Source organism: Alligator sinensis, unplaced genomic scaffold, assembly GCF_000455745.1.
Source record: "Alligator sinensis unplaced genomic scaffold, ASM45574v1 scaffold454_1, whole genome shotgun sequence".
NCBI classification, from domain to species: Eukaryota; Metazoa; Chordata; order Crocodylia; family Alligatoridae; genus Alligator; species Alligator sinensis.
The window spans coordinates 1,362,921-1,381,880 of NW_005842095.1; the positions used below are offsets into that span (position 1 = coordinate 1,362,921).

Sequence of the window (18,960 nt, forward strand, 5' to 3'; positions counted from 1 at the left end):
ATGGATAATTTTGCAAGGCTGGTGCCTGTGACATTACTAGAATAATCCTCCAATGGAAGTGGGAATTACATATTATACAAATGACAATAAACAATTGAAGAGATGATTGTACAGCATATTAGATGCTTGCTTGCTCATGTAGGAGTCTTATATGTGTACTAGCTAATTGCCAATCAAGAATGATGGATCCCTGCTCCCTTCCTTCTCCCTGCCACCTCCCTCTCCCTGCTGGCTGTTGTCAGGGCTGGGCAGTGGGGAGGGGCGGCCAACATGACCCCCTCTCTTCTTCCCCTCCCTGCTTCCCTCCCTTCCTTCCTCCCCGCTGCCCAGCCCCAACAACAGCCACCACCATGACCCACTGCTTTGCCTCCCCCTGCTCCATGCCCACCTGGACCCATGCAGCCTCTCTCCCTCCCTACCACCTCCCCCTTCCTTCCGGCTGCTGTCACGGCCCCATTACTGCTCTCCTCCCCTGCTCCCTACCACCCAGCCCTGACAACAGTCACTACTGTGATCCCTCCCTTTGCCTCCCCCCACCCACTACCTCCCTCTCCTTGCTGGCTGTTCTGGGGGGTCAGTGGGGATGGGCGGTGAGGGCCACCGTAACCCCCACCTTTGCCCTCAGGTAGAGAGATGTGGGGAAGACTTGTTTCTCAGGCAGCTGGAGCGTGTTCTCCACAAACTTCCCTGGCAGTGGCTCAAACTTGGGCCCGTGCAGCCAATCACCTCCCGCCCTCTCAGCTGTGCATGCACAGCCGGCCAAAAGTGTTACGAACAAATGCACAGACTAAGTCCTTTATTATATTAGAATTGTTTGCACAACAACAAACTGCACTAAAAAGTAAAAGGAAGAAACAATTTCCTCTATCATGCATATGTTCCTTTTTTTAAAAGAAAAAACCTATTTCTTGTCTTTTCTTTTGGATTTTCACAATGGTATAAGCATTTCAAAAGACATCTTATTCTGCCTTCATGAAAGTTCCATAAAATGCATGTGTTAGATGCTGTATCAAGATACTAGAGTTCAGGACCATTTTTCCATTAACGTGATTTTTGTAGGTTCCTGTCTCTGGAAATTTAAGAGCCACAGAGCAAAAGGTAGTGCTTACTAACCTTCTGTACAAGTAGGTTGATCTACTCAGGTTGAAAATTGATTTGTTTCTCACTTTGACACGTGAAGATTTAGTGTGACTCTATCAAATGTACGGAGGGGCAAACATCAACATATCTTGAGGCTAGAGAAAAGTTGGCATTAATATAATACATTTCATGCTCCATAAAAAAAATAAAGGAACTACTTAGTCCCACTTCTATTGGTATGTCACTTTTTTTTCCCCTTCTCCCAAAGCAGCTCTATGTGAGAAAACAGATTTTTGTTAAGAGCTCATCAACTCCTTCTGTTTATTCCTCATGTGAAGTCATCATCCCCTGACATACCATAATCATTACCGCAGCAACCAGTTATGATTTACCAAGCAAAGGATTATGTCAAGAATAAGCAGCAGATGAATGCTAAGCAAACAGCAATTCTGATGTGATGAAACTGTCCCTAGTAATAAGGGAGAAAAAGAAAACTAGAAATGTTAACATATACTGTATATTTTTAAGCAGAAAGTTTTTTTTCCAAAATGTTCCTGTGGTTTCCAGCTGTCTCTAAGAATATGAAGTAGATTGTCTTAAGTAGATTTGTCTAGCTGCACATAGAACAATTAACCTATTCTGCATAAATCTTAAGGATGATGAGTACTATGGAATAATATACCTTAATGCAAAGAGAAAAATTGTTGGCATGCAAATATATTCATATGACTAAACTTTTATTTTGATACAGGCAAGACTTCCACTTGGAAATAGAAAGCTAAATACATAGAATTAAATCCTAATCTCATTGTAGCTGATAAGACTTTGACTTTTCCAATTTTACCCATAATATTTTTGTGGAAAAAAATCTAAATGAAATATTTTCTATTGGATTTAACACTAAAATGGTGTATGAGGGGGAATTTTTTTTTTGTTTTTTGTTTTTTGTTTTTCGATGAAATGAATTTTACCTTGCATTTGAACCTGGAAAAAAATATGGCATAAAATAGTTTGAAAAGTGTTTTTATTATTGTTATCATTGTGTAGGCTGACACATTTTCATTATTTTCATTTATCTTTCTCTCTCTTGTTTGTTTTTATGTTGGTTTTTGTTTCTGGCTTCTAGGATGAAGTTTGCCCCAAGGCTGCAGAGGATACTATTCAGCGGTGTGTGTGGGCATCTGCTGTTAATGTAAAAGACAAGTTCATTTATGTGACTCAGCCCACTTTGGATAGAGTGCTCATTGTTGATGTACAGTCTCAAAAAGTTGTGCAGGTACCTCTTCCAAATTTGAAAATTAAGTCTGCATGTATAACGTGTTTTCAGTTTTTTATATATTTTTTCAGACCGCCAACTTAGAATGCCTTGAAAAAAGAGTGTTCACTGATCATTGTCAGCAATCCCTCATGGTCAAGGATGGTCACTCCTGTGAGGGATCACTGACGATGATCAATAGACACTGTTTTCCAAAAACTATTTCAAGTTGGCTGTCTACAATTAACACTGAACATTATGGCTAAGTACAGGCAGACAAAAAGCTTGAGGCTGAATCAATTCAATTTTTGCAGGTTAGTCTATGCTGCGTAGATTGAACTGATAAGCAAGTGAACATTCCCTTTTAATTCCAGAAATGCAGCCACATGCCTGTGGTGGCCTAGGCTAGAAGCTGGGTGGTGCTTAGAGCACTCTTCTCTGCTCGAATGGAACAGACAACTTGAATCTGGAGGGGATTTGGGACAAAAGTTCAATAAGCTGATTTAACCTAAATCAGTTAAGTCTGATACTACACATCCATCCAGGTTTATCTTAAACCAGTATCAGCCATTTTGAAAGCAGTTTATGTGTACTGAACTTGTGCTGTGTTACAGATTTGAACCAGTTTCTGATCACTTATAGTTGTTTATGTGTAATTTCTGTCCCTATCTGAAATAAGTTAATGATTCTTTACCAGTGTTTTCCCTTTGGTTATTTGATAATAATGCTTATTTTGTTGGTTTCATTCTTTCTCCATTTAGAGGCAGTTAGTAAAGGAGAAACAATCAGAAAATAACTTTATAAATGTAAATGAACCATTGTATAGTTTCCAGTTAAATTGTTTTTCACTGGAAAATGCAGTTATCAAATCTGAAACTTTTCATGGGTGTGTGAAAATTGAGTTTTGAAAGGAAATGTCCAGGATGGACTTTCAGTTAAAGGACAAGACACCTACCAACAATCTAGTGTTTAAAGGGCTAACCTCGGTGGCTGAAATGAAAATTCATGTTGGTGGTCTGAATAAGGTAAAACAGGCTATTGATAATTTTATAGTGTGCATCATTCAGTCACCCCCATTGGAAATATCACACGTCACTTTCATATACACATTATAGCCATTAGCATAGGGATTTGACCCTTGAAGTCCTGCATCCAAAGTTATGGTCCTAAGCATTGTGACCACAGTCCCCAGTGTCAATATTTTCTCTCTTAATAATATCTCCTGTTGGATCTGTCCACCCTTTGTCTCCACCCTGTTTATTGGATGAGAGAGAAACTGACATCATAAACCAATGGTTATGTCATTCATTTTGAATGTGGGAGACCAAGATAGAAATCATAGTGCTAATGAATATTTTGTATTTTATACAAAGTGGAACAGTTCCAATAGCAGAGATTGAAAGGAACCTGACACCCTAAAATCATCAGTAGTATTTTGGTAATTAGGCTGCTTACCTGATTTAGGGAAGTGAGAAGATCAAATATTTTGTTGAATCAGGCAGAACAGGGCTTTGAAGTTGGTCTATTATATTCTGGGTAGGGGCCTTAACTGCCACATGGCTCCTATATGGCTTCTCCTCCCCCCTCCTCCCCGCCCCCCCCCCCGGGTGGGAAATCAGGGCTATATCTTTTTTGTTTTATTCCCATGCATATGGTACAATTTTTAAATTGCATTTTTATTTTGTCAGTTTGTCAATACGTTTCCTATTCAGCTCTAAGTAAAAGCCTTATTGACATTTAAAAATGGAATTCTATGGTTAAAAGAGTATTTTGCCAGCAAATTATTAAAAAATAAATAAATCAAAAGAACTCAAATTGAAGGTGTTGGATGATATATAAGCCCCAGTGGAACAGACTCTAAACACACATTTTAAAAAACACTTGCATTTAAAAAACATAATACAAGACTGTGAAGATCAGTGGAAATGAGAAGCGAGGTGACTTTAAGCCAATTTGTGCTTTTATGTTCTGGGCTCTTGTGGAGATGGGTGCAGCACTTCATAAGTTATGGCAGACTGTCCCTGGCTTTCTATAGAAGCACTTTGTGGGATACCCACAGATCTCAGCAATGTTGCTTTGCTTCCACCCAACCTAACTTCCCTTTCCAAAATCCATTAATGTGCTAGTGAGCACCCTCCCTTAAGATGAACAATACCTGGACTAGAATTGTTTATCTGAACCAGACAGTTTTTCTGTTATTTGTTTTTTTGCACATTCAGAGACGCACCCTAACAAAATGGGTCTTTACCGGCTGCTAGATTTGGAAAGTTGTCCTGATCCATCTGTGACACTAAACATTTTCCTGAAAAACTTTTATTGTAACCACTGTGTTTCCTGAAAGTTTTCGTTTTGGAGACCTGAGCGTTTCTTGTGAAAAACATATTATATTAAGAAAATTCCAGGCCAGCTGTTCCAAGAAAAGGGACTTCTCATAGGATAGATTAAGGTACTTTGCACTGGGCAGGTATTCCTTAGTTTAATCTAGAGCTTTGCCAGGTCCTTTGGTCTTTCATAAACTGTGCAATGGTTCTGGCAGGGGAGAACCCTTCCCTATTGACAAAGAGCTTTGCATTTTGGTTTGTTTAGCAAAGGTGGATATATTTTGCTGTAGTTTAGTTCTGGTGCCCTTCTTCCAAGTCAGATTGATGTCAATGACTCAATAGTTTTTACTTACTTAATATATATTTCCATTTAGGACAATGGAAAGACTCTGATTACTACAGACCTTGAGACCATACTTCTTTTGAGCTCAATGAGATTATTTTATTTAATGGCAATTAGCACAGCCTTCTATCAACAGATATATGAAATGAGCAAAATGTCTGTATATGCTTTGAAAATAATAGTATGAACTTCATGAGCCTTAAATGTCAGAGTATCAAGATATTATTTAAATGATAAAATCTCTAGTATTTACAGCTATTTACAAGACAGATACAATTTACAAGGGGCAAAATCACAATCAATTTCTTTACTGGTTCTTTTTCAGTCTGGTTATACAAAGAGACATTATAGTCCATTTTTCATTTTTAAATCAGATGCATACGATAGAATATATTTCAGTATACAGTCTTTAGTCTTTTAGACTGTTGGCATTTGACCAGGAAAATTAACTTTATTTTGCTTTCAGCTGCAACAAAGGTCAGTGAATTACAGGCACACAGTTTAGGATTGCCAACAATCTCCTGCCCTCAGTGGAATTTTCTAACTGCAGTAGATTTCAAAACATGTAAAATCATCTTTAACTTATTTCAAAAGTAGATTTAGCACAGCCTAAAATAAATTTAATTCGGATGCATGGAGCTTTGAATCCAGTTAATGAATAAGCCTCATAACTTGTTAGCAATTCCCTCATTCTCGGAAGAAAGGCAATTATATGTGAAATTAATAGAAGGGGTCTGTGACCTCACAGCAAATGTTCAGATTTAAATTTTAATCATACAAATGTATGGAGTCTGAGGGGTTCTCACTCTATATAATGTAATACATATATAAAACAAATATTCTAATGACATGTAATCTTCATATATAATAAAATCCCAGTGTAAATGATTAACTAAACTTTCATCTGAAATGTAAGGATTTTTTAAACCTTATTCTGTAGACAAATCCAATTTGTTTTCTAGACTATCTAACTGTCATTATAAAAAAAATAATGGAATCATTATAAAAGTACCCAGGCTTTAAAACTAATTTTAAACTTAACAAAACTATGATTTATTTTTCCCATTTTAGGTAGCTACATATTGTAAAAACTGTTGCATTTTAAAGCTAATTGTTATATTTACCAACATGTAATATATGGCTAGTGCACTAACCAGCACATCAATATTGATTATTACATTAAAATCTTAAAATCTTTCAATTTAATTATTTAATCTGAGAAAGGTATTTTAGAAAATATTTTGTGAATTTTTTTTTAAATTTGGTTTTTGGTTAAAGAAGAGAGACTTTTTCATTTGATTTGATGTTTGTATCACAAATGTTACTGAAAATGTTATCAGAATATCCAGAAAGGTGCAAGGGTTTCTTTTTTCCTTTACCAAAAACAATTTGAAATGAAAAAAAAATCTGATAACCAATGTTAAGATGTTTTTGGTAATTTTTGAAGAAAAAAAAATAATGCGAAAAGAGAGATGGAAGTTAGTATTGAACAGGATGAAACAAAAACATCTTTGATATTTTGAAAACTGCTTAGACAGCCAGGCTATCGTGTCGCAGATTTAAAATCTGAAATTGCTGAAGAATATTTACAGTTTCTTGATTCTGAAATTAGTTAATCTCATTGCTTAGGTAAAGCTAAAAGGTGAAATCATAACACCATTGAAGTAGTAAAATACCCTGTGGAATCAGTATATTATGCTTTTGAGTAAAAAAAGAAAATGCATAAATTGGAGGTCCTCGTATATTGTGGATTTATGAAATTGCATAACTGGGTTTTTGGTTTAATATTTTACATTGCAGATTTAAAAGCTGAGGCTGCTGGCATTATGTGATAGAATTGACTGGCTATTTAATTCTTCAACATATGATTAGACAAGTTTTTAATATGACATTTTAATATCTAAGAAACAAGTCAAATTATGAGGCTAAAAATGAGACTATAAATCAGCTTCCAAGCAAAATGTGATCAGGTAAAAATGTATAGGTCTGTTATCAAGAGTCCAAATACTATAGGTTCTACAAGCTCTCTATATAAAGTATAACTTATAATGCATAAAGTATAAAATGTAATGCAGTGGCTGTAGGTTGGTTTTGCATCACCTACCTACACCCCTCACATTATACATAATCCTACTCAAGAGGGGAACTAACTGTTGTACCTCTAAGTATTCCAGTATTGTGGGAAGAGTGGGACTGTATATGGGGAATAGATCTCTCTTAATCCCAAAGGTATAGTTAGTAGATGTGTGCTAAGGTTCAGTTCCTGATTTGATTTGATTTGGCAGAGATTTGGCCCAATTCAGTGGCCAAATCTCTGAATCTGAATCAAAGCATAGGACCTTTTAATCTCTCTCAATCAATTAAGAATCCTCCAAATCAATTTGGAGAGATTTGGACAGATTCAGCAATGGGGCAGATGTAGCATCCCACAGAAGCACAGGCGTCTCCCCAGCATGTTTGGCAGCAGACCCAGAAGTGGATCACAAGCATTTCCAGTCCACTTCCTGGTTCACTGGGGAGTGTGCAGGGGGGGCCCCCCATGCCCTCCCCCAGCTCAGCAACTGGTGCCTCCTGGGTCTGAGGGCGATACCTGGGGTACCCCAGCACCACAGCAATCATGAGCCACACCTGCTACGTCAAGGTATGTAAAAAAAAACAACTTTTAAAGCTGTGCCTGTGTCCAAATCGCTGATTCACTGAATCAGCATCAAATCTTCAGATTCGGATTTGGATGAATCAAATCAGGGACAGTGATCCTAATCAACAGATATAATCACTGTCCCTGATTTGGGCCGAATCCAAATTGAATAGGGCCCATTTTGCACAGCCCTAATAATTAGCCCTTACACATGGAAGCACAAGACACCTCTTCTTACACCTTCTGTTGACCGTAGGTCTCTGACAGAGTTGATCACATCTAAAATAGTAACATGGTCACAGGTTAATGCAGTAAATTGAATAATAGAATATAACAAGGGATAAGCCAGAAAATTAATACATGAAAAGTATGTAATAACTTTGTGGCTGGTTCACATCATGCCTTAAATTGCACATGTGCCAGGCTGGTCAGGGCTTGCAGTCTGGGGAGCACATGGGAGCCCTTGACTCCCATGTGCCCCCCACACTGGGAGTGCTGATCAGCTAACTGCTGTTCTCAGTCATGGGGGTGCATTGGTTTGGAGTGAACTGTTTCAATGCACCCAAGGCTGAGACCCTGCTTAGCTGCCACTCCCAGCTGCAGGAGTACATTGGAGCCCTTGACTCTATTGTGCCACAAAACCTGGGAGCCCTGATTAGTAGGGCTGTGCAAAGCTTCAGTAGCTGATTTAATTTGGAGGAGATTTGGCCCAATTCAGGGACCGACCGAAGCTCTGAATTGAAATTGAATTGGGAGACCAAGTAAAAGCTCCAAATTAATTTGGAGCATCCAAATCAATTCAGAAAAGTTTTGGGAAAGATTCGGCCGATTCAGATATTCAGCCATAGATTAAACAGGCAGCTGACAGCTGTCTCCAGGTGGTAAGTCTGTTGGGGTTGGGGGATGGGGGAGGGAGAGATTGGGCTGGGACAAGTAGCCCAGCCAGGGCAGGCAGCGCATTATCTGGGGAGGGGCCTGAGGGGGGATGTGGGCATGACAACATTGGGAGCAGAGGCTCTGCCCTGCTGCCGCTTACACAGCTGAGGCAGGGGAAGGGCGGGATGTGGGCGCAGCTCGCTTCAGGTGGAAGGGGCAAGTGACAGCAGGGCATAGCCCCTGCTCCCAGCACTTCCACACCTGCATCCCATGCCCCCCACGCTGGCTGGCAAGTGGCAGCAGGGCAGAGCCCTTGCTACCATTGCTGATATGGGTGCGGCAGCACTGGGATTGGGGTCTATGCCCTGCACTGGGATTGGGGGCTATGCCCCTCCCTCCCCCATGCTGGCTAGGCAAGCGACATCAGGGCAGAGCCCCCGCAGCTCCCCCACCGGGGCAGAGGCAGGCACAACTAGAAGAGCCGTGGAAGAAACCCCCATGGTTGCCCTGCCCGGCCCCATCCCCTGCTCAGCCCAGCCTCCCGCTCAGCCCAGCGGGGCTTTATTTTGGAAGTGCTGGCACTAGGCTGGGACTGAGCAGGGCAGCCATGGTGGCTTCTCCCACAGCTCCCCGAACCCAGGGAGAGGCAGGCACAGCTGGAGGAGCCATCTGGATGTGCCTGCCTCTCCCTGCCTGAACTGAATCACTAAATGTCTCTGAATCAGCGCCAAATCTCTTGAAGCTGATTCAGACAAATCAATTCAGGACAGTGATCGAATCTCCAAGTTGAATCACTGTCCTCTGAATTGGCCAAATATGAATCAAATACTTCCCTATTCGCACAGGCCTACTGATCAGCTATCACACCCTGCTGCCAGGCACAGTGGAGTCAAAGACTCCAGTACAGCCCTGTGGCTGGGAGCACAAGCTAGGTGATCTGTGCTCCCAACCTCTGGGGAGCAGCAGAGTAAAAGACTCCCACATGTGCAGTTCCAACCCCCAGAGCACAGCAGAGCTCTTAATTCTGCTGCATCCTGGATCCCAAGAGCATGGATCACCTAATCTGCACTCCCAGCCCCAAGGGTGCAGTAGAGCCCTTGACTCCAGCTGTGCCAGGAGCCTGGGAGCCCTGATCAGATGCTGCTTCCAGCCGCAGCTGTGCAGTAGAGTCAAGGGCTCCAATACACCCCAGGAGCTGGGATCAGCAGCTGATATGCCCTCCCAGCCTTCAGTAGGACCTTTAAATCCAGTGCACCCCAGAGGCTGGGAGTGGCAGCTGATTGGGACTCCCAGCCTCAGGAGCACATCAGAGTCATGGGCTGAAGACTGGGAGTGGCTGTCAACTGATCTGTGCTCCCAGCTTTGTTGGGAGGGGGAGTTCATTGGAGACCTTAATTCTGATATGCTCCCAAGGCTGGGAGCAGGGATTAGCTGACTGCTTCCCTGATTCCCAGGAATACTTATTCATGATCCTGGGTTCCCCCTGCATGAACAATGTGGTACGATGAGGACCTGATCGCCAATTCCACAATCACACCTCCTGCCATACTGCACATGGAAGCGCAGTTATTGGGATTACACATCAGATTCCATGGTGCTTTTAGTTGAGAATCTGCCAGGATGAATTTCCGTGTAGGCCTTAGTTTTTTTACAAGAAACAATTGAATTCTGAGGAAGATTCCCATTGTATCAAGCAAAATAATAATGTTAATATGTGGTCCACCCTCTCAGAGCATGCAGCAGTGTTCATGCCAGCCTGGCCAGCTTAATCCAGAAGTCAAGGTGTCAGTCAGGACTGGGCTGACTGACGAACAGCATGGGTGTCATGGGTATTACAGGCTAAGTTTTGCACAAGACCCCTAGATACTTAGTAGAGGGAGGCACTGGGATGGAGGCAGGAGGATCCATCTTCCAGATTAGTGGAGCCAAATTAATCCTTCCCACATCCCCACAGCCACTGCCAGTTTAAGGTATTTTGATCCTCATATGCCATATAAAATTGTGGTAGTTGTAGAGACAGGGGAAATTAATCTAGCTTTTTCTAATAAAATCTTCTATTGCAGCAATGTCCCACTTCTTCTTTGCTCCATACGGCCAGAGGATCGATCAGCCCTGCCTCTATTCCAGTGCCCCAGAGTGCATACTCTATCAAATACTCAGGGAAGGGACAGGGCTTAACTTGTGACACACTTGCCAAAAAGGTTGGCCACAACTGGTCTAGACCACAGAAGGGAATGCAGATAATAGCAAAAAAATACATTTCCCTTTCTATGAGGTATAGGTTGTAGCCGTGTTGGTTCTTGTCTGCCTTTCTATAACTTTCAAGTCAAATCAAGTCAGTCCTGAGGCCGCTGTGACTGTTGAGGTACCTTAGATTCTGTGCATCATTGGTAATTGTTTGGACAGAGGGACCTGGCAGTGCCCATCTCCTCTCTAGGTGTGGATGGCCAGGGAGCTCATCCGCCCTTTAACAGGTCTTTGTTTTTAGTCCTGCTGCATGTCCACACACTCTCTCCTCACCCAGACTAGCCCTGATGGGGGTACCGATTTAGTCAACAACAATCCAAACATGGAATAGGCTGTACTGGTTTATATGGTACCAGATAGCAGACCAAGAGAGGCTTGGCCTGGCAAGGTTTATAACTTTGACAGTGCCTAATTCAGAAAAATGTATCTATAAATAAAAGATACCTAAGAGATTGAGTAAGATTGGCAATAAAGCTACAAGAAACAACTGTACCAAAAAAAACCCCAACTGAAAAGCTTAAACTTTGTTAAGACACTGACATCTGTAATCATATGGGATCTGTTTATCAAAGCAAGGGCACTGAAAAATGCCATGTAACTTACATATGAAATAGTTCATGGGTACCAAACATTTTAATGTGTTACTGCTGATCCCCAGATGGCTTTCAGAATTAGAGTAAATCTAATTTGATGTCCTTTGGCACTTTTCACAGCATTACATGCAGTGCCCTAGGCTGCTAGCAGATGTTAAGCCCGTGGTGTGATTGGGGTCTGAGGAATTTTCTGTCCCATTTCTGGAAACAACATCTGCTATGCCAGACGTACATGGCAAGTGTCACAATTCTGGGGATGGGGCAGAAAATTCCTTGGACTCGAACTGCATGACTGCTAGCTGCCAGTAAGGGGAGCCCTGCATCATGCAGCTGGTGGGGAATGGAAAGCTCCAAGCTTCTCAGCTATACCCCGAGCTCCACTCTCTGCAGGGCCACTTTCATGGTCTGCTGGGAATGTAAAAAAGCATTTGTAGAAGTAGGGCTCCCAACTGCACAGCCACTTTTTAAATGTCTGGGGTACCGTGAGCCCCATCAGAGAGCCTTTTCTGGCACATACAGTTGGGGATGAGAGCGCTCCAACATCCCACTGCTCATGACAGATGTCTCTTTAAACTGGCATGTGCAGCTGGGGATGGGAGAAGCTCCCCCATCCCTGGCAGCACACCTGTCTTTAAAGAAGATTTGGGACCTGGGGCTGGCTCTGGGGTTAGAGCAGGAGGCAACCAGGTTCAGGACCCAGACCTGCCCTCAACCCAGTTCCACCAGTTGGACAAGAGACAGCTTTGTCCAGGGCCACAGGGTTGCTTGGTGAAAGATCCAGACACTCAGTAAAGCACCAGAATTGGGCACCAGAAATCCCTGATCTCCATTTTGACCCAGGGCTGTTCACTGTCCAATCCTGAAGATCAGGCAGAAGAGGACTGTGTCCAAGGCACAAAAGCTGTCTCATGCCCTACGGCTCACTGGGACTTGGCACCTTTATGAGCCATAAAGAATGGGACCTCTAGATCAAGGATCTTAAAGGTCCAGGTTTTTACAGGTCCATAACCCAATGCCAAAAATTAGCCATTGTCAACACTGGGATCAGGGAATCACCCATCCTGATTCCAAACCAGGGGCTGCCCAGTTCGCAGTGCTGACAGTCATCTGATTGTTGGCATTAGGATGATAGAGCATGTTAGATGTTCAGTTTATGGTTCATACAATCTAGCTATAATGTTAAATATTGTTGTCAATTATCATGTGGTTTTCCATTTTCTATTGCCATAAATACAGTGCATGCATGGTATGTTGCTAATTATGGCATGATTAACACTTGAATTGCATGCAAATTGTGATGTGTACCGTAGAAAGTCATATAAACAGTTTGGTCTCCTAACCATTGAAGAAAATGCCAGTAATCTTTAAAAGCTTCCCTACCTCTTCCCCTCCTCCCACAACATCAGGATTCCCCTCCCCCTTCCCCCCGAAAATTAGAACTGAATTGTTAGTTATATTAGTCCAATTTCCTAGCCTAGCCATGTGCAAGAAATCAAAGGCTGGTGAGAACTAAATAGTAATTTGTTTGTAAACCAAAGCATAGTCCTAACTGATTGTTTCCTCTGTCATTAAAGCCAAATACAAACATTGTTGGAGATGCACTTTCTAAAGGCCGTACTTCCTAAAATATGCTCCTTTTTTCTGGTAATGTGTTAGTTCCATATTGAAATGATTATTCATACATTTCACATAATTTAAACTCTTTTCTTCAAGGAAAAATTGTATCTATACTTGGCAAAAATTAAGATTAGTGCTAGGCAGAGAGAAATGCTCTGGTCAGGATCTAACGTGAAAAGATCTTGCTTGAAATTGTGAGGGAGTAATGGATTACATAATGAAAAGCTATCAAGTTTCTATATTAAGGAAACTTTAATAAGCCATCTAAAAACCTTTTTTTTAGCTTTCATGCAGACTTTTATGCTGAAGTATTTGTGGGTTTTTTTTCTCTTCCCCCCCCCTTCTCTATAATTAATCTATTATTAGTTTGCTTCATGTGTTTATTTTCCACATTTTGCAATATTTTTTTTTTAATAAATTTTCTGGACACCTCAATTTATTTGTCTGATAAAAATAAGCAATGACAACAAAACTGTTGATTTACATATGTAAGAATAAGATGATATAGCTCTTACCAGATTAAGAGGGTCCTATAGTGGACATTCTGAGTTACAAATAAATGAGATCCCAATCCTGCAGCTTGTGTATACGTAATTTTAAGTGTGGGCAGGTCCTTTGACTTCAGTGGGACAATACTCATGCATGTATATGTACAGGATAATAGGCCTTGCCTTCAAAGTTCTTTATGACAGCGACTGTTCTGTCTCTGTCCTGTGGTCTGCTAAATGAGCTCCTAAGCAGGACTGGAAACTTGGGGAATCACCAAATAGAAAGCATTCTTGTGTAAACATAGGTATTAGCTATTCAGACTTTTTGGGTGAAGCAGCTACATGGAAATTTAATACAGGGAAGTGAAGTGAACAGCACACTAGTCTAGATATTGTTTTAGATGGGAAATCACTTAACTTATGGAAATATTTTTTTTATAAAGTGTGAGTGACCTTTTCCAAGGGTTATCTTGCTGCTTAAAAATATAGCTAGTAAACAACTTGGCCCCGTATTCTATGTTCAAAAAGAAAAGCAAGTTCTACTAAGCTGAAGCAGTGTCATGTTGTAACACCTCAGGAGTACAGTTAAGTATCATCGGCAGTCTCAGCCAGCCATTAGTACGTTATCTTGAGGGTCTACATCATTAGTTTAAATTAGATTCACTTAATTAGCCAGCTGGTACTCTCCTTGACAAACTGATAAACAAGCTGTGCTTTACAATTCCGAAATGTGAAATCAAGATACAATGATCCACACATTTTTTTTCTACTTTAAGGACCAAAATAGAAAAGTAATCCTCACTGTTGTTGTTTTTTATTCCACTGTTGTTTTATCTCACCCATAATATAAAATTGTCCTTTCAATTCTAATCAAACATGCTTTCCTCCCCACTTCACAACCACAAAGATTTCTACCTCTGCTCATAGGTATACAGTGCTGTTAACAAGTAATTTCCAAGTATTAAAGAAGTGTATTCAAATGCCTGAAAAATATTAGTTCTAAGAGGCACAGGATTCATTTGAGTTATACTGAGCTAACCTCTGTGACATTAGAATTTGATCACAAACCTTCAAAATTAGGAAATTTTGACCACAAATTCTTAGATATACTCCACATTAATATATCAGAATCATATTAACTGTTGGGGGAAAGAGCTATTCTTGCTTTACACCCAAGTTCTCTTTCTAGCCTTGTAAACATTTAAGTAATCGATTATTTGGATATGTTATTAATGGAATGTGAACAGTTCTAATTTAGTTGTCATGTAATCTAAGCTGATCCTGAATCTGCCAATACATCTGTTTATCACGGTACATTTGCGGAATGCTAATATACATGAGCCCAATGACACTACATTGTTTTCTCAGCATAGTCTGTAAGTTTATTTTGAAACAAACAATTCAGATTGTAAAATACAGCTATAACTAACTCTTTCCTTTGGAAGTTAGCTTGTCATTCCTGTTCGAAGATGGACTGTAAGATGCCAGTTGCTTTTCCACTTACTTGAGTCTTAAGGAAGATGCTGTTCCACCCTGTTCATTTCTCTTAGAAACCATGAATACAAATAATGTGTGGGTTCTTCTCCTCCTCATTGCTTTCCAGGACTTACAATGAAGGCATATTACAAACATAGTTATGTTAATATCTCTTCAGAGTCTCCAGCATGGTAGAACAGAATAGCACTTTGGCATCTAGGGCTAGGTACAGACATTCAAAAAGCCCTGGAGAAATTGATCCAAGTTATACAGTTTTCTGTAAGCAGCGTAATTTAGATTGGTAGTGAACAGAACACACGTTCACCCTTTGGTGGGGGGAACTGGGGGTACACATTTTGGACCAGATTCTGCCATTTTAAAATCAACCTGTTTATTGAACTTCTGTTATGGGTATAGATCAGTTTCCGATCACTTAAACCAGTAAAAGTGTAATGTCTGTAGGTGGCCTAAGTGTCATTTAAGTGCTTGATAATTGGAATCTGGTCCTAAACCTCTTCTGACCTTCCATAACAATATGGCATATGATACTAGTTATCAAAGGAAAACTTGGTGCTGCCAATAGTGTAACTAGATTCTAAACCAGACTTACTTTTACATACCCTTGGTTTAGGCTTACAGGGAGGAAGCTTTTTACCTCGACTCCAGCAGAACGATGTAAACTATTGCCTTGGAATTATTTTGTCCTTTATTGTAACTGCTGATAAATGCTGAGTGAGATGTTGTAGTGAATGGTTTAATTTGTTAGGAAGAAATTACTTCAATAAATTTAAAAACAAAAGTGGTATTGATCTGTGGTAGAAGTGTACATTTAGGGAAAATTAAGTAACATCTTTGCTGCGGTAACCTCTTTTGATTTTGTAAATTAAATACGAGTCATAAAGACATTAATAGATGTTAACTAACAAATGTTAGTTATCTAATAAAATACCTGCTATAGGCACAGTATTATATACATTTAATTTCTTATAGTTGATGACTTAATCATTTAAACACTGAACCTAGGAAACAGTGAGATGGAACAAACAGTTTATCGGTGATGCAATCACCTACCCTGGAAATCTTCAAGGGGAGACTGAACGGTCACCTCGCTGGGGTCACCTGACCCCAGTTGTCTTTCCTGCCTAGTGCAGGGGAGCTGGACCCAATAAACTTGCAAGGTCCTTTCCAGCCCCTTCCAATCTATGAAACATGTTTTGCGCATTTAAGCTTTTAAATGTTTACATAAATTTCACAAACACACTTACCTACAGATGAGAAGTGTGGGCCTCGATTCCTGGATGGTCCTTGGGAAACGGCCGCAGTTGCGTGTCAAGTGGGGCACCGGGTGGTGACACCAACCCAGACACGCTCGGGGATGCCAAGTGCGAGAGGGAGATGAGATAAGCACCACAGACAATGGAGTTTGAAATAAAAGTTGATATTTACTTACAAGGCTGACGAACAGTAGGTCGAAACAACTTGGTGATAATGAACCATATACAACAGCGAGGGAATATATACAAGCGATGGGTAGCGATGGGCGACGGGTGGAGACCACAATATACAAGTACAGTGTCTGGTTAGGACAAGGTACTATGCGAGGCAGTAAGCTTATGATGCTCGGAGCGACCAGAGCAGCTTCTGCTAAAGACCTAGGGGTCTGACCAGGCCCCAAGACGGGTGATCAATCCGTCCTGAGAGTCAGAACCTGGGGACCCCGCACTAAGGCGTGCGGTCCCCTATATAAAGTTTCTGGCCAATCAGAAGGCTCCCCTGATGGTACATTCTGGAACCCATGGACATGCTGGCCAGCCAGCCATGCCCATTAGGTGGTCTTTGATTGGCTAGACCACAGGTGATCACGCTCTGATCACGCATCGCTCGCATGTTGGGTCAAATTGCTGATACACTCCGCCACCGCATCACTATTTACAATGGTTGTGTCACTTAACACTTCGATACAATAATCTGGCGGGGTCACTTTGCTTGTTGACAAGAAGAAATGGAAACTTTTATAGAAACTGCTGATCAGAATTCCTTTTGCATCTTCAGTTCATGAGCAGTAAAACTCTTACCCGTATATGTTAAGGTGTGTAAAATATGGTAAGAAGGATAAGTAAATGTTTGGCTAATTTACTACTTTTGTTTTCTGATTCTTAATAGCTTCAGAATGGCATACAATTTAATTAAGTGTTGAATGAGCATATATCTGTGTCATATTGTGTAAATAATGAACACAGATATAATTCTTTAAGTAGAAATACAGTAATTACTCAAAGGGCTGCCTCACCAACTGACAGCTTAATTTTTAAATTTTCTTAATGTATCTGGAAGACCTCATCCAGTCATCATTTTTTATTCAATGTTATACATTACTATTCTCTTTCAAAACCAGACACTGAGTGTTTCACTTTTTTGTACACTGTAGGCAGTAAGTACAGACCCAGTACCAGTGAAGCTGCACTATGACAAATCACATGATCAGGTATGGGTGCTCAGCTGGGGAAGTATGGAAAAGAATTCACCAACTCTGCAGGTGAGTATATTTATCTGAATGTTGTAGAAGTGCAAATAATCAAGTTAATATCAAAGAGTAAGTTTCTGATTCATATACTGTCATATCACCTTCCAGAAATCTAGTTTCAAATATCTAGTTTATAAATTTGAGCCCTGAGTTAAGAAAGCAATTCAACCTTTATCTTCATCTGTTCCTATTCAAGATAGCGCTTAAGCATGTACTTACTGTCCTGCATAAGGATTCTTCCCTGAATTAGTGCCTTGATTAACTCACTGTATACAAAGAAAATACTTGCCAACATCACAAAACCAGTCAATACTGAGCAGACACCCAGATTTAGCAGGCTCACCACTTCTTAAGGATAATTTAATGTACAGAATTTAATATCAGACCATCTTCAGAAGCAGAAAAATAATGCTAAAATATGTACTTTTTAGCTTAAAAAAAATAGATGCTGTAACAAAAATTGTGTTGGCAGTGATGATTTTCGCTGTATACTCAAATTACTGTTTCCCTGGTAATACTTCTTCATTGAATAGATACAAAAAGGTTTTAAATTACATTAAATATCTACCGTATTTTACAGTGTATACATTGAGTTTTGAAGCCCAAATTTTATCTCTTAAAATTCAATCTCAACTTATACACTTTATCAATGCTTTTGGCCTCCCCCGCCAAACCTAGTGATGCCCCAGCCCCGCCCCGGTTCCAGGGCCCAGTCTGGCCCTGACCCAACTTTCTTTACCTACCAACAACGTCCCTGTCACTGAAGGCCACGGGGCTCAGGCCCAGCTTGAGCATGGCCTGCAGGTCTTGCCATCACTATAGGGATGCTGTTGGGCTGGGTGCTGAGTCTGGCCCCATCTCCTGTGAGCCGCACTGCCTGAGCCTCACCAGCCAAGTGCTGAGCCCGGCTCCATCCCCTGTGAGCAGTTCTGGGCTCCGCGCTTAGCTGACATGACTGAGGCAGTGCCACTTGCAGGAGATGGGCTGGGCTCAGCACCCAGCCAAGCAATGTTTCCATAGTGTGCTCTTGGAGGATGGGGCCATGTTAACTGAGTGCTGAACCTGGTACCACTCACAGCGGACGGGACCAGGCTTGGCACTTGGCTGGTGCAGCCCAGGCAACACTGCTCATAGTAGCACATGTCCACCCCCAGGTGCCCAGCCTACAATGCGGGTGCACAGGGGCCCATATAAGTCAACCCCATATATCTGATCCAAAAAGTTAGGAATTGCGTAGATCCAGTGTATAAGTTAACCTAACTGTCTCGGACGGCCAGGGCCGACTCGAGTTACGCTCGTACGTCAGGGCGGGCTGGTGAATGGAGAGGCAGACACAACTTATTGGTTGTAAAAACTTTACTCACGCTGCTTGCAATCATGACGCAGGTGGTCCGGTCATCGGAACAACCACACGAGTTGCTCCAGCTGGCGGGGCCCAAGCCAGTTAATCCGTCCGCAATTCGAAGCCGGCGGGGAAAGGGGTACGTCGGGGTTGCGCTCGG

At 41.3% G+C, this 18,960-nt stretch overlaps 1 protein-coding gene across 1 annotated transcript in view; it reads left to right on the forward strand.

Moving 5' to 3' along the window:
* FSTL5 (follistatin like 5) overlaps positions 1–18,960 on the forward strand; it is a 469,924-nt gene that overhangs the window by 410,516 nt on the left and 40,448 nt on the right. Inside the window, exons 11-12 of the mRNA XM_014520176.2 lie at positions 2,207–2,356; positions 17,363–17,470. Coding sequence (XP_014375662.1) covers positions 2,207–2,356; positions 17,363–17,470 — 258 coding nt within the window. The remainder of the gene's footprint in view (positions 1–2,206; positions 2,357–17,362; positions 17,471–18,960) is intronic.